Source organism: Filicampus tigris, chromosome 2 (genome assembly GCF_054856515.1).
Source record: "Filicampus tigris isolate MCC_2025a chromosome 2, RoL_Ftig_1.0, whole genome shotgun sequence".
NCBI classification, from domain to species: Eukaryota; Metazoa; Chordata; class Actinopteri; order Syngnathiformes; family Syngnathidae; genus Filicampus; species Filicampus tigris.
The window spans coordinates 31,866,154-31,882,733 of NC_141218.1; the positions used below are offsets into that span (position 1 = coordinate 31,866,154).

At 44.5% G+C, this 16,580-nt stretch overlaps 1 protein-coding gene across 2 annotated transcripts in view; it reads left to right on the top strand.

The window, feature by feature from the left end:
- efnb1 (ephrin-B1) overlaps positions 1-4,312 on the top strand; it is a 76,571-nt gene extending 72,259 nt beyond the window's left edge. For both annotated transcript variants that reach the window (XM_086023570.1, XM_086023571.1), the window contains exon 5: positions 847-4,312. In XM_086023570.1, the coding sequence (XP_085879696.1) occupies positions 847-1,241 (395 nt within the window). In that variant the 3' untranslated portion in view covers positions 1,242-4,312. The remainder of the gene's footprint in view (positions 1-846) is intronic.
- Positions 4,313-16,580: the final 12,268 nt, after the last annotated feature.

The following is a 16,580-nucleotide window of genomic DNA, read 5'->3' on the forward strand; positions in this document are numbered from 1 at the left end:
TTACCTGTATTGTTAGTAATTAGTTTTTCTCCCAAAATTATTTATTTTCTTTTAATTAAAAAAATTATTTCGACAATCTAAAGCTCTATTGTCACGGGTTGGGAATTATTCTAAAATATCTGACCCAATGTACATATATACCTATTGAAGTACACCAAACAAAGAAAAAATGGTGTGTTGAATTTACTCAATTTGATTTCATCAAGCGGTTGCACAAAATCAAATCATCTGGATCCAGATACATTTTTTAATTCGATGTAGAGTCTACTTCAGAAAATGCGTAGTCTGCCTAAAAATAGGCATAATTAAGGGCGAACCGATCATAATCCTAATTTTTGCCAATGTCAAGCCAAACTGCCAGTAACCAGGGCTGGACTGGCCGTCTGGCGGAGAGGTCTGACGCCTGGTGGGCAGGTGTGTTTTGGGGCCGATGTGGTCCTATTCAAGTACTGTTTTCACTCTATTTTTCCATAAGAGACTGGCTCACAAGTTAGAGGGAGCAGCCCATTCACCCATACTGTACCGTACAATATAGACAGCAAACCGAACCAATCAGCAGCAGATAAAATGGCCTTATCTTGTAAATTAAGCTCAGCAAAATGTTGCTTTTTATTTAGACTTGATGTGCTTGTATTATGAGTGTGATGAGCAAGGTTCTGAAAATGTTTGTTGAAACCCTGACTGAGGATGCTGTAACAAACATCGACTTCTCAGTTACAGAGAGGGAGGGGGGGTGACCAAATTGCCGGGGCCGATATTTTTCATTTTTTGCGGCAGTCCAATAACTGCTTTTTTTGTGAATGTTTTGGCACTTGTCAACCTCTCTGTCTTTCCTTCTCTCCCCAGACACCATGAACCAGGACCAATCTGGTTCCTCCGCAAACTCGGACGGCATCCTGGGCTCCAAAGTGGCGGTGTTCTTGGCCATCGGAGCCGGATGCATCATCTTCCTGTTGCTCATCCTCCTCCTGGTCATTCTGCTCATCAAGATGCGCAAACGGGCCAGGAAAAACACGCACTCGCAGCCCCGCCCCTCGGCACTGTCACTCAGCACCTTGTCCAATCCCAAGATGCCCGGGGGCACTGCTGGCACGGAGCCCAGTGACATCATCATCCCGCTGCGGACAGAGAACAACTACTGCCCTCACTATGAGAAGGTGAGCGGCGACTACGGGCACCCGGTCTACATCGTTCAGGAGATGCCCCCTCAGAGCCCCGCCAACATCTACTACAAAGTCTGACACTCAGCAGCGGAAGCAGCCCAGAGGACATTTGGATTTCACCGCTTTGTGTTTTGGGGACTCGAGAGTTACTTCGAGCCCGTGTTATTTCTACCACCTGCTGCACAAATCTGGAGAGATGCGCACGGACCAGTTTCCGGTCATCAGACTGATGAGAGAGAGAGAGAGAGATTTATCCTGTGGGTTGTTATTCTTTGGCTTGTTTGGAAATCCCCACCCTTCCTTCCTCCTCCCTTCACCTCCCACCTCCCACGTTCTCCCCGCTGCGCTCCGCTGAGGGGCGTCGGGGGCGAGGGTGGCTCGAGCCAATCAAAAGACGCAACTTTCTGGTTTGCTGTCCCCCTTTAATGGACCGGATGTAACCCTAACTGGCTCCCTGATGCTACAACACACAAAGCTTGCACACTAGCCAGGAACAGGCAGTTTGTGTTCCTGTGTGTCAGAGGGGGCTCTCCAGAAACTCTCCAGATAGCTCAGGTATCAGACACAGTGTGTGACATATTGTGTTCCTGTCCCTTCGCACCTCGGATATTTGCCTTACTATTTTTGATGGAGGACTTCCCTGAGTCAGTTCACAAAGCAGTTGTATTTTGTTAGACTTTTCCTACAAGTGCACAATGTATAGAGTCAAATAGATGATCGTTATTATTACTCATCGCACCGCTCATGTCATCCATTACAGTAGAAACCTGCGCTGTTGGTATCGAGCCGTCTGTGTTTCTTCCCATAGCACTCCCCTAATACGATCTTTGCCATCACTCTGGTATTTATGACCTACTTTGGTGTATTTTAGGGCGTGTATGTGTGTGCGTGCGTTTGGGCAAGTCCAGACCTTGCATCTAGAACGACCTACTTGCTTGGGGAGTTTGAACAGTGAGTTCCTGTATTGGAAGCTTCAAAAAAAAAAAAAAAAAAAAAAAAAAAAAACACCAAATTCCTCCGGCATTCCTCTTGGATCTATTTGAAGATGTCATTTTTCTGGTCAGCGTGGGGGATTTTTTTCTTTTTTTTTTTTCTTTTCATTTTAAGGCAACAGACATGTTGCGATGTGTTCGCCGTATTTTGTGGTGCAACGGTGCAAGTAAGCAGTTTGAGCGAAGGGGAGGTTTGGCCTACATTACCCGATTTAAGTTGAATGGCGAACCGCAGATGGGTACACTATCGCCCGATGCCAATTGGCTGCCATCTGTAGATGAGTCAGTGGAGTTCACACCAATATGTGCCATCTCCGTGCCCACGTTCACCAGCCGGGGAGGAGAAAATGTCCTCGCGAGTTGGCTTTAATGTGGCAAGCCGAAGTCGTTTTTCTTTCTCGCTGGGCTTTGCGCATAAAATTCCACCGTTAAGGTGTTGAGCCTGCGAGGTTACCGCAGCTCACTTAGCAGCAGCGTCGGGAGCTTGCATTTGTGCGCGCTGCAGCTGTGGCGCACGTGTCTTGCGAGAGCTAATTGCTTATATTTGCGGTTTGTGCGCGCGCGAATGCTTTTGTGGTCCCGCGGACCTGCTTCGGGACAGGAAGTAGGCGCTCCCGCACAGCGTGGCCGCCAAGGTAAGGAGCGGCGTCACGGAATGATGTGCGAGCGGAGCGGACAGCCATTCCTCAGCGCGCGAGCTGACACACACGTGCGCACACAGACACGGTGAGACTGACGGGTCCAGGTTGATCTCCAGGTCAGACGGCCGCTTGGTGTTTACTCACCGTCAGAGGCGGCTATCATCCACGGCCTCGTCCGCGGACGTTAGCCGCCGAGTTAAAAGGCAGCTCCGCTCGGGAAAGACTCTTGCGTGTCGTTAACCTCGGAGTTAACAACCTAAACAGCTGGCCGGGCTTTTGCGGTGCTGCGTTTTAACTCAGCATGCAGGCCTCAAGCGTTCCTCTGCGAAAAACATCCGCGGCAAGTATTTTGCTTCGGGATCAGCGTGCCCCCACCTTCACCAGCCAAGGGAGTCGTTACCACATGGCCACAAACCATATTTCATTTTCATCCATTCTTTTGTGACCGCTTAATGTTATTCAAATTGGGGGAGAAGCGTTAAAAGACAAATGTAAATACATGCATAGGGCCCAATTTAGGATGTAATTTCACCTGAACACTGCTTATGAGTAAAACATACAAATAAAATTTGAATTTTTGTAATGGAGGGTGTTTGTAAATAGCTGTCTTTCTAAAGTGTGTTTTGTAAGACTCCTTCTTGTCTCAGTTTGCAATGTCGCGTTTCATTTCTTTCAAAGTCAAACATATTATTGCAACAGAGCCGTCTCCTTCTGCAGTGTCCGGTATCGTCTTTGTTACCGCAAGTGTTGCCAAAACTGGGGTTCCGACTTTTGACGTGGCCATTCAACACGCTTCTTGTTGTCTGCGACACCGAGCGTCTTTGGAACGGAGAGTTCGTTCCACCCGCGAATGACAACATCCTCCTCCCTATGTTGCAAACGGCACTTAACCCTGAAAATGACTACGTTCATCAAATCCAATGTTTATGACTTGCCTCCACGTCCGCCTCCGATATGGCGTACAAGAAAAGAATGAAAGCCGCAACTCTTGTCGGTTTGAAGAAGTGCACGCAGACACGCGCATGCAGGTGCGAAGAGGCGGGGGGAGGAGAGGAAAAAGAAAAAGGGGGCCATGTATGACAGTGTGGCCGCTCTCCAATAAATCATCCGCTTTCCACCACTCATTATCTCCCAGTCTGTCCTTTGTTTTACTTTTTCTTCGCCGCCACCTCCCTCAGCTCCCTGTCATCCTTCTAATTTAGCACATGGATGTTGCTCGCTATGAGCCTCACTGTAGGGTGATTTCAGCCATTGTTCAAAGCCACAGTATTATTTTTCAGTGTGCATATATAAGCAAAAGCTGTTCAAATTGTTTCCCTATGTTTGAATCATTACTGTCACATTTTATTATTTGATTTCAGTTGTTATTTTGCCTCCTTTTATTTTTTTCGTTTTTTTTTTTCTTCTCGCCGCTTCTCAGCGTAACCTATCGGCACCAGCTACAATGGAACGACAACGTTCCGCAAGTTTGGAAAATACTGCATATTGATAAATAAATTTTTCCCATGGAACTTGGCCTTTCTTTGTTCTGTCTTTGTTTTTCCAGCAAGCTTTCAAAACACAAGATTCTTTTCTCATCTTGCTGACCACTTTATGGCGGAGGCAGGAACTAGCACGCCCACTCTCGCAGTGCTTCCCGCTCAACCAACACCACCTCCGCCACAACCCCCCCCCCCCCCCCCCAGCTCACCTCAGGGGTCAGCAAGACACAGATGGGTTTGTTCTGATACATTAGTCAGATTGAAATCACAAACCGGCTTCATAAATTCATATTCGGCGGGTGTGGTCACGCTTTTTAGCAGAGTAACTAATATCCGTATCAAGCCACTCTGCCGTGTTGTCCTCCGAAATTACATTTCTTCATACATGATTACATCTGATTGGCTGCACTTTGCCTTTCCATCGAGTTTGTCTGGAATTACAGTCTGTGTTTATCTGACTGAAGAGCAAATTCTCCGTCCTTGGTGAAAGCAGAGATGGCGTGAAACATTATTAAAGCGATGGGGCATTTTCTCTGACAAACACATTAGTGTCGGAGGGTATAGTACTTTAGGGGGGTGTCTGATGTGGACGCGAGTGGGCGTAGATGAAGAAATTGATGGCCGGAGAGCAAAAGGGTCCAGGGAGAAGAGATATGACATGCCTGTGGCTCCAGTGCCCCCCAACACACACACACACACACGCACACACACACGCACACCCTCTTTGCTTTCATGGTGCCGCAGGCCCGCTGCGTTCATCTGCTTTCCTGGCTCAGTCCTAAGACGCCCCAATAGATCCACATTACTGTGTGTTTATTAAAACCTTCCCCCCACTGAGCTACTGTGTTGCACTGTGTGTGTGTGTGTGTGCGCGCGCGCGCTCGCATACATTTGCTACAGGCTACTTCTGTTGTTCCACTCATCGTCACATAAAGTAGGAATCTTTACTGCAACGAATACTCTGGAGTCTATTTTTTTCTGCATTTTTTTGAGAACGGAACACATGAGATCATTTTGGAATTAACTTACTCCACATTGACTTGTCCGGTATGTTTAAACTGTCGGAGAATTTGACTCTATTTATATTTATCTAGTATTGCATCAATCAAATATTTTAATGGCTAACTAAATGTTGTCACTTCTCGATTTTTAGCACTTCCATATGGCAAAACGTACATATTTAATAACATGTTTTTGACACCCTTCTCACTTGATGTGAGCATGTGCTATTCCCCAAGCAATTTTTTGTCTTTGTCACGTAACATGTAGGTTCACGCGTCTTTATAGATGGAACAAGTCACCTGGGAGAGCAACAGCTGCCAGCAGTTTGAAGTGGCTTGGGAACAATTTCTTCCTATTTCCTCCCATACATGTCTTTGAATACAAATCTTACTTTGCATTTGTAATGTGGTGTGGAAAAAAAAAAAATCAAGAACACTGACGTAGATTAGATTTCAAAGCAAAATTGCACATTTTATTGTAAAATGATAGTCTAAATATGGGTGTTGTGAATATCAATTCAATGGGATGGAAAATTATTTTGTGCGTGGTCAAAATGTGTGTGTATCTCTCTCTCTCTCCCTCCCTCTCTCTCTCTCTCTCTCTCTCTCTCTCTCTCTCTATATATATATATATATATATATGTATATATATATATATATATGTATATATATATGTATATATATATATATATATATATGTATATATATATATATGTATATATATATATATATATACACACACACACACATATATATATTAATGTATTAATATATAACGATACATATATACTTACACATATACATATATACTTAAATATACATATATCTCATATATATATATATATATATATATATAGGATAGGCTCCGATTCACCCATGAGGATATGTGGTATTAAAAAGAGGAAATAAGGGGTCTAATCCGACTCCTGATTGATTAATTTACTGATGAAGAAGTGTGTCAGAATCCTTTTTTGTCTTCATCAGTGCCTGCGGGGCAAGTTGTTTTCACAACTTGTGAGGTGCTGCCAATGGAGCCTGTAGGGAAGCCACAAATGGAAAATAAACTTGTCAGTTGAGAGTGTAACATGATAGCAAACCAGAGGAGGGAAAGAATTCAATAAATGGTAGAATTCCTTTGACGGTGTTCGTTGGCTCAATCTTTGAGTTTCAACTTTGTCTTGATGTTATTTTACACAGTCGGCTTCCCGCGCAAAGTCTACTTCACGCGCTCATGCTTCCCTTGATCTGTTACCGCTGGCCAGTTCAAACCGGTCAACTCCTCCGCAGTGGCCGCACACCCGGGGTGGGGGGGGGGAGAGGGCGTCAATAGCTCTTAAGCCTGTCGGTGTGCCATCTCCAAATGTTCTTTCATATGGATCGTGCGGGAGACCTGTAACTTACACTGGAATCAATGTGACATGCCATGGGAATTGTTCTTTGCCATGTAATGCACATATCAATATTTGATGAGTTAATGCATCACTCACCGGTCGTAAATAATGCACACATGCTAATGCCTTTCATCAAATGTTGCTCATCAAATATCAAGCAGATTTTAAGTCGGCTCTTCAGCGTCACAGGAAATAAGAGATGACACAATGGAGATGAAGCCACGAAAGGAGACTTGATTAGTCAAAAGCTATTCTCGCTCAAGACACAAAAGCCATTGTGTGAATGCTGAGAATTCTTTATTTTACTCATAATGATGCACATTGTCACCATTCTACTCACATTTACCCATCAATTTAAACTATTCCAACTTCAAAATATTCACCACATTGAGGGCATTGTGAGATCGGTTTTCAACATTTCCCATGAAAATGCTTCCCCCTTGAAATTCATGTGGACATTTTCCAAATTTAACGCATGCTTTCGTATTTCAAAGCTTATGAAAGCAACTCGAATCATTTAGACTTCTAACTGTTCAGCACATTCAGGACATTTTGAAAAGTCACACTACCCAAATCCCCCAAATCTTCATTACACCACATTTTCCACGACGACATTCGCAAACCAAAACATATTTTACACATTTACAATCTTTAACATTTCTCGACCGATTCAAACCATTACAACTACAAATTGCTCAAAGTCAATCAGACTTCCTGGAAACTCCTTATCACATTCCCCAAATGTTCACAGTGAATTTCCCAAATTATATGGATGGCTTCAGATAACAGACCAATTCAAGCTATTGCAAATCCAAGTCTGACATTTCAACAATTCAATTAAATCCACTGCCTTTGAGCATTCACACACAATTCATCCAGAGATTGCATTCTCTGCACTGATTTATTTTTATTTTTTTTTAATACTTTGGATTGCACAAAATTCAAATGTGGTAAGCCCATGTAATATTTCCGTGTTTTCTTCAAGAATAAACAAATGTTATTTTGCTTTTGTTTTTCATTCAACGATGGTGCTCTTTGTTTGTGAAATGTTCACTTTTATATAAAGATGTCTTTCCCCCCCCCCCCCTCACTCTATATGAGTAGCCCGGTGCCTGTTAAATAGATCACCAGTGATGGGACATTGTGATTCCCTAGGAATGTTGCGGAAGGGGTCTTTTGAAAATCTATGCAGAGATTTATGGAAATAAAGTGTTGCATATTTGATTTCAGACCTTTTTAATTCATTGGTATTATTGTGAGAAATCAGTGATATGGTCAGTGCCATAGATGAATTTCATGAATTATTAATAAAAACATATAATTAAAAGTAATTTGTGCAAATGTGTTATCTCAGAGACGTGTGTCAAACTGGCAGCCCTGCGCATTCATCAGTAGCCAAGAATAGATCTTAAGTTTCAAAAAGGTTAGTGAGCCCCTGTTCTACAAAGTAGTTACTGTATTGTGATTCAAACTCCAGGAAAATGAAGGGAAGAAAATCTAAAAATGCTCATCTTGGATTAAAGCACAAAAAGATGGCCTTTTTACGTTTTATTTCCTACGCATACGCACACACACACACACGCACAAACGCCAGCCGTAAATTGATGCCACTGTTATGACCACAACGTGACGAATTGGGATGATAATGTACGGGCCCTGTTCTCAGATTCATCAATCATACATAGAGTGACACAACTTTGAGAGACCTACACACCAAACCACACACACACACACACCCATACACGCACACACAGTTGCATTACAGGTGTGGAAGCCACGGATGAAAGTGGGAATAATTCCATCTCTTTCTTCCGCTCCACCCCTTTCAAAAGGAACAGCTTGCTCTCAGACTTCCTCGGTCCCTCACATCCCATTTCCATCCACTCCCCCCCCCCCCCCCCCATCCGCACATCTTTCACCCCCACCTCCAACATCACCACCTCTCTCCTTCTCCATCTCCTACTCTCAATTAGGCCTTGCCTGCAATCGTAGACATTATCTCTGCTGGCCATTTATATAATATGACTCCAACATGCATTTGCACAATTTTCCAATTACAGAATTATGCCTTGAAGCTTTGCTTCCTTGTGACTTTCTCATTTCCCCCTTTCACTCAAACTACTCTTCATCTTTGACATCAGCTAAGAGTCACCTTGCCAATACACAGTGGAATGGCAGTTTTCCTTTTTCGCATTGTTGTTGTTAAGATCACAAAGAGTTTGTCCTGATAAATGGCAGCTAGGTGAAGGACATAGCATCGGAGATAGCATTGATATCTGGTCCACATTTGTGATGAAAATGTTGATTAGTTTACAGTAGCAGTTTTCTTCAATAGACAAACTGGAGGACTTTGTAAATTATAGTAACGTGTAATTGTGATTTTTTTTTTTAATTCCATTTTTTTTAAAGCCTTATAAATCACACGGGCCAAAAAAGAACGGCCAATCATGACTCAGAAAAGAGGTGAGCTGTGATTGGTTGTTACCTGAGCCCTGTGTAACTGTCATGTAATTTTCAGTCGACAGAAGTGACAAAATGGCCGCCCCCAGACATGGCTAAAAACAGCTGGATTAGCTCTTATTTCACAAATGCAATATTTATCAGAATGCCGTGTTCCAACTAGTGGGTCTACATAGAAGATATTCTTGAAAAAAAATATGTTTGTGTTGACTTCCTCTTGTGTTAATAGAGCCACTAGCTGCACGAGTCACCTCACATTGGCCCTCAGGTCATTCTCTTCTCTGGAGGACAATGATGGGCAGTTTGTGTGGTTTGGTTTTATTTATGTGTGTATGTATTTATTTGATTATTTTTAACCGTGTGGGGTCCATAGCCCTGTGACCGAACCTCCTTCTCCCCCCGTCATAGGGATCCCTGGTTTGACCAGCGTAGCGAAGTTGCACGAGTCACCCCTGCTAACATAAATAGGCTACGGCTTTTTCTCTACAGTTGCAACTTTCATCACTACATTACATTTCCCCTGCAATGTAAAACGAATGAGCTTTGCATTAATATCGGAAGGTTGACGCCGTCTGTTTGGATAATAAAGAATTGTGCTCCGGGGTGGCCCGAGAGCTGAGTGGGTTATTGAATCAATTCCTGGAAGTCCAAGCCAACGCACAAGCATCGCTGACCACCCATCTGCAAAATAACTGACCTAAATACCGACTCACATCTGTGAGGGCGGAAGTGGCCGATGTGTGAATGTGAGCCTGCACGCTTGTCCGTTTGACTGTGACGGCATCAGAATAATCACATATTGCGGATGCTAACGGATCTTTGAAATGTTTGAGGCTCTCTGTCGGGCTGAAAAAAGTCACAACAAAAGAAGTTGAAGCTGAGAAGCGCAGTCAGGGGCAGCAGTAAAGACACTTGTCAGGTTGCATTAGACAACGCCTGACTTGGGTGACTGACCTAAACCTGGGACCCCAGGGCTGCCCTAGTTTAAAGGGTGCAACATAAGATTGGCTCTGCGCGCGTGTGTGTGTGTGTGTGTGTGTTACTATGCCTAGAGTCGCCACTTGTCCATTGGGAATCAAATATTGCACATTTTTGCAACGGTAACAACAGCTTTGGGGGAGTGTTGCTACCAAGGCGACCACTTTTTCCGCACGCAAGATGCTGACATCAGTCGAACTTGGCGACGGGAGGGAGGGGGTTGGGGGCGGTAGGGTGGGTTAAGTGAATATTCATGAAGGGCAGGGACTCATTTCAGCCCAATAATCACACGCAGTTACACGCGCACCCGTGCACGCACACACACGTACGCAAACACACAAACTCAAAAGAAGCACACAAGAAGTACAAGGACTTTCTCCATTCCAGCAGGCACATATTCATCTCACGCCTCACTGCACTCATTCATATCAAAAGTGTGCGCTCCTAACATACAACGGCAGCGCACACACTCAAAGACACACATTCACGCACAGCATCTAACTTAAGTTCCCTCGTAAAGATTACGTCTGATAATCATGTGAATAACGTCATGGTGACAGTTGTTTCTGCATCCGTAAGCTCAATTAGTGCCTCTCTTGTTTCGATGTGAAATAAAAATGTCTCCGGGCTAAAACCGCCATATGCAAAAAGAAGCAATGGCAAGAAGCAACTCCGCTTTGAGCAGATGGTTCCTAGATGCACCGACAGCTGGATGCGTGTTCACACCGACATTGTTACACACTACAATTATTAAGCGGAGCCATCGCAGGCATTTCCCTCCTCTGCTTTCTTCCGGTACTGTGGAGGCTGACGTGGTTGGTTGCAAAGTGGGAGGAGTGGACTTCGTGATGGGAAGATGAACTTGAGGGCAGCCAGTCAGTCTGGACGTTTGGCAACCAGACAGCAGATTCCATTTCCATGCCAATCTGCCTTGTCTCTGGCGAAATCGGACTTGACCTTCACAGGCTGATGACTCCAGAGGCCCGGGCCTGGGCTTTCTACCTCAAAGCAGACATGTTGCAGCAGCGGCGGCGGCAGCGGCGGCCGCCGCAGCGGCACACAAAGCATGCACAATGGGAAAAACATTGGTGCATTCTGCAAGATTGAACGCACGCACACTCCAAAAAGTCCCGTATAATTTAGTGTAAAGGAGTGATACAAAGGATTGAAGAGACCAGATTGTCTTTAGAGAGCCAACCCTCGGCGCAGATGGCTCTGTTTTTCATCTTTGCTCTCATGAGATCTCATTTTCCGAGCTCTGTTCTGCAATTTCACTGTTTTTCACCGTTTGAGTTTGTTTCTATAAAACACCAGCCCAATCCAGTTTTACAAAACAAATAACAAACAAAAGTAATTACTCTCCGAGGCTGTTTTTTGGTCTTATTCTCTTAGTTTGTTCGAAAGCGCCCCCCCAACCCCCCTCCGTCTTATGCGCGGAACAGAACTTCAGCCACTCAAGCTTTCGGTCTACCCAGCCCCCGTCCTGTCGATTCCCCCTCGGTGTGTTTAAAGGCTGACTGAAATAGACCTTTACCAGTCATTTAACGAAAGTGACTCTGGGCCCTCTGGTTAATTGACCACCTTTAATGAGTGTCAAACTGTGCCGGTCATTAGATTGGGGGTCGCTAACGGTCACCGCCGGGGTGAGTCGAAAAGAAAGCAAAGACGAAAAAAAAAAAAAAAAAAAAATGGCTGTAAAAACAGCAAAAAGCATTCGTGTTGTCGTGAGCTCTGCCGAGCTGTATATTTGTGTTTGCGTGCCTGCAGCGTGACGGATGGGGTGGCGAGATTTGTTCATGTGCTCTGCCTTAGGGCAGCACCTGTCCTGCTAAGTATCCCTGACATAACAGTCGGGGATATTCTTTCATATCCACCACATCCAGATTTGTCCTACTTCATCATTCCACCGGCTTCATTAGTTTTTCTGCCTCTGCAGCAGCTGGCCGCTTCTTGACAAAATAAATCAAATAAACAAGTCAGGGGAAATAGAAAAAGCTCCAGTAGTTTGCAGGACCCTGCTGGGCCTTCTGTCATTTCCATCTCACCCAACCCCCCCCCCCCCCCCTTCAGTCCCACCATTTTCAAAGCAGAGGCCGTAAATGACCAGCATCATTGAGTCCGTCATCCCTGATGAGATTTTGACTTTGCGATGATCACGGCTCCCTCGTGAGAGGCGAGCATTTACGGCCTCATTTCCAAAGCATATTGCAAACAAACACAATGTCCTTGTCCCTGGATTTGCTGTTCCGTACCAAAGCTCCTCAAGGGTACGTATGCACACGGGCAGGCACGTGCGCGCACCTCAAGCCGCTGTGTTATTGGATTGAAATGGAGCCCACCATTCATTTCCTTGGAGTATTGATTTCATCAACAGCGTATCATGTTGGGGCCCGTATCATTTGATGAAACACATATTGAAGGCGGCCAAAAGAAGCGATCCATCACCATTTAGTCGGACAGGCCTATGTAGTCTAAACACGGAACCATTACGCATGGTTTAACATGGACACTTTGACCTCTGGGGGGTGACAAGGTCAATGATATCATTAGACAGGAGTCAGTCTGTGTGCTGGAGTGAGACTAATTGCTATCAGACCTCATTCGCAGCTAATAACTTCTCGGATTTGCTTCAATACTCATCGTAGATGCCTCAAAATGATCCAACTTTGAATGTCCAGACAGATTTGTCGTCACTTCCGAGGCAACACACGGGAAGCCGGCGTGCATTTTGGTGCTATACGCTAGCTCGGCGGATGCCTTTATCCTAAGGCCCTGTTAATCTATTCAAAGGTGGCTAAGCTTACAAAATAGCTCCGGGGTGATTTCCCACACACAGATAAAGCCCACACTTGAAAAATCACTTTCAAAGCAGGCGCTCCTCTGGAGATACTTTGAAGCCCAGAAGAAGAGCTGGAAAAAAGCGGCACATGGGAAACAGACATCTCTTGGGTTAGACAGAAATATTAAGACTTGGTTAGCTCCCTTTGGCTCCTGATTCGGAGCTTCCATCTCTTAACGCAGTCTAGTGACACCAACCTCGGCTCGACCCGGGGGCGCCGCACGCTTGGGCGCACACACGCACGAGCGCACATACAGCCATTGGCCATCACGGCTTTGTCAGCGACCTCAGCGGACCATGAACACAGGCAGAGCGCTCCGGAATGTCAGCGGGGTCAGTATTGACTCGGCGCTCGGATGGACGTGGACGAGCGCGCGCACGCACGCACACACACGTGAGCGGAGGAAACCTGATCCAATGACACAAGAGCTGGCCCAGCGTGCAGCTAACCGCCTTATCTCCCTCTGGCCGCGCTCGTCTTTCCTCTCCACATTCTTTCAGGTATTTGGCCCAGACCTTTTCTTTTTGTGTGCCCTTTTCAAAGACCTGCTTTATGTCGGGAGTCCTCCAGCCGGCGTCCTCGCTGCCCCTCTCGCCTTCCTTCTCTCCGTATCGCTTTCTCTCGGCACCGACTTGTTTGCTCGCCATCACCCCCTCCACACGCCCACACACGCAAACACACACACACACTCTAATTTCCTCCCACTTTCCCATCCCAGGACCGAAGAGCATTGCCACCTGCGTTGCTTCCAAGCGGGTTTTGCGTGTGTCCAAGAAAGGAGCGTAACGGGCCTACGCTCGACCGCAGCGAGAGGTTACAATGATGGGATCTGTGATTGGCTCTTTGTAATGGAGCGAGAACATCTTAGTTTAAAGAGACAGGTGGAGTGTTCCTGGATACATATGTGGGCGGATCGCAATCAGCGTGCATCTGTGGAGGGTTGCCCAGCAGCCTCAAAAAGCGCCGCAGTAATCTGTCATGGGATAACGGTGACTATAGTGATCACACTTCAGAAAGCAATTGCACCCTGCTACCTACACATATGCTCTTTGCTGAGATGATCTGTGGCTTTTTTCCCATGCTCTCCGACGCAAAAAAACAATCATCACAATACCTGTGCAGCTTTTGCAGAGCTTTTGGACTAATCAGCTCTGACAGGTGGAACAAAACCATTTAATACAGGGCTGATTTCACATCTGAGCGGCTCGTCATTTACATAAGCCTTGACAGTCTGCTCACTGAGCTGCGACAGGCATGTGGTGCGCCCAGAGAGACCGCAAGGCTGTTCCAAATATTCTACCCCTGACCTCATCAAGGAGAAGGCTATGCATGCTCCAGTACACGCACAGACTCATTAGGGTACACGTGTGCATGTCTCAGCACATGCTCAGCCTGCTTCCATCAAACGCAAACTGCATAAGCAGCACCGTGTCGACGTCTTCAGCCACCAGTAGATTTCTCGTGGCCCTTTATAAAGCAACGAATCGGAGAACACGCCACACTAAGAGGTCATAGAAACACATGAATAGCAAAGAAAAACAATAATAATAATGAACAAGTTGTAATTGAACGGATACCATCTTGCTATATTCTTACCATAAATACGATGGAAACTACTTTTTCAAAGAGGTCCTTTTTGGCATATCGTGGGAAAGATATGTCGCAACTATTACAAGGCTTTTAGGTTCCAAAGATCACCTCTTCATTGTTGTGTAGTTTGATGTTCTTCTCGTTCAGAGGTCGGCAACCTTTTACACTCAAAGAGCCATTTTCCGGTTTCCACGGAAAAGAAAACACTGAGAGCCGCAAACACTTTTTGACATGTAAAATGAATATATGTATATCTATATATCTATATATCTATCTATATATCTATATATCTATATATATATATATATATATATATATATATATATATATATCTATATATATATATATATATCTATATATATATATCTATATATATCTATATATAGATAGATAGATATATATATATAGATATATATCTTTGCACTTGTAAAGTAGTGTGTTGCTTATGAAATCCATGCAGTACATCCATGTTCCAGAAAATAACATTTTATTTATTTATTTATTAAATGAACACATTTTGAACTCTTACCCCCCCAAAAAAGTTGAAGTTCTCTTTCAAATCAATTAAGATGAACTTAAATCACCCACCTAGCAAAAAAATGTCTACATTTAAAATACAGAGGAAAAAAGAACACTATTTCACTGAACAATGAAAATAAATATTTGGAAAATAACTGCCTGAATATTCATTTGACCCGGTAAATGGGACTTGTGCTCCTGAACCTTTGCGCACATGCAGCGTCTGCAAATCAGGGCTGGGAAGTCATTTTCATCTTTACGCAGGACTGTAAGCTGCCGTCTTTTTAAGAAAAATCTATTTTCTGTGTAAGCGTTCATATGACATTATAAATGCAACCTCGGTCTCTTTTCTTGTGTGAACATAATTGCTCCCCTAAAGTGACCCGCATGCGCAGAAGGAGAGACGGCGCCACACACGACGTGTTTCGGGAAGTAAATGTGGTGCAGCGTGTCGGGGCATTTCCACAGTGGAGCGATTTGGTCGGAGGTAGAAATACAGTATTTGGGGAAAATTATGAGGCGAGGCTTTTTCGATCTCATTTCATGGCGACATCACTAAAGTTGACGTCACGTCTCAACCGTGTGTAAAAAATGAGCCGATCGAGCCGTTGGCTGAATTACTATTATCACCATAAATGACCACTTTATGCTTCATGTTTCAAGTGGAATTAAATTGAAGTCAAATATAAAGTATATTTATATTTGAAAACAATAAAATAAAAAATATAATGTAATATAATAACAAAAAAATACTCAAAACAACTGCAGAGTTGCTGTCAGCACTGATCCCTCTGCTCGCACGGAGCACATTTTGGGCTGCTCAGAGTCAGTGTCGGATGGATGCGACCTGGCGGTTCAGACTGCGGTCGCATTGCAAAAAAATCCCATATGTATCTAATGTAGGACCGCATATGAAAGTGACCAAAAACTTTGACTTACTAAGATCACATGATGCACATTTTTGAGACAAATAACATGCATTTCATCGGCCACAAAATAAGGACGAAAGAGCCGTATACGGCTCCAGAGCCACGGGTTGTCACATTTTCCACATAGAAAATATAGTAATGGAAATTGATGGTCTCCAGAGCTGGGCATACTGCTTATGTGACAGACCAGTCCGCCTATCCGCCAATGACAGGTGATTTAGTAGGCGATAAATGAGAAACGGGAAACTTGTTGGAGTAAGTAGGGTCAGAAGCCAATTTTTCCATCTCCATAATCGACTATTTTCGCAGTGAGGATTCAATGGCCGCGGCGAGGTTTCTACAACAATAGTATTGTTGGATTGAGTTGTCATTGGTTGGGGGACAGATTTGAGTGAGGAAACAGGCGAGAGGAAGTGACGTTGTCCATATGTTACAAGACTGAGACTGCCGGACTAAATGCGTCTCCTTTAAATGCGGCGAGGCTTCAGAAGACCTAAGGTACATAATGTCATGGTTGCGTAGTACATGACCCAAATGCAGGGAGGCAGGAGAAGCAGGGTGCACGGAACAAAATTGTTATTCACAAAAAACAGCA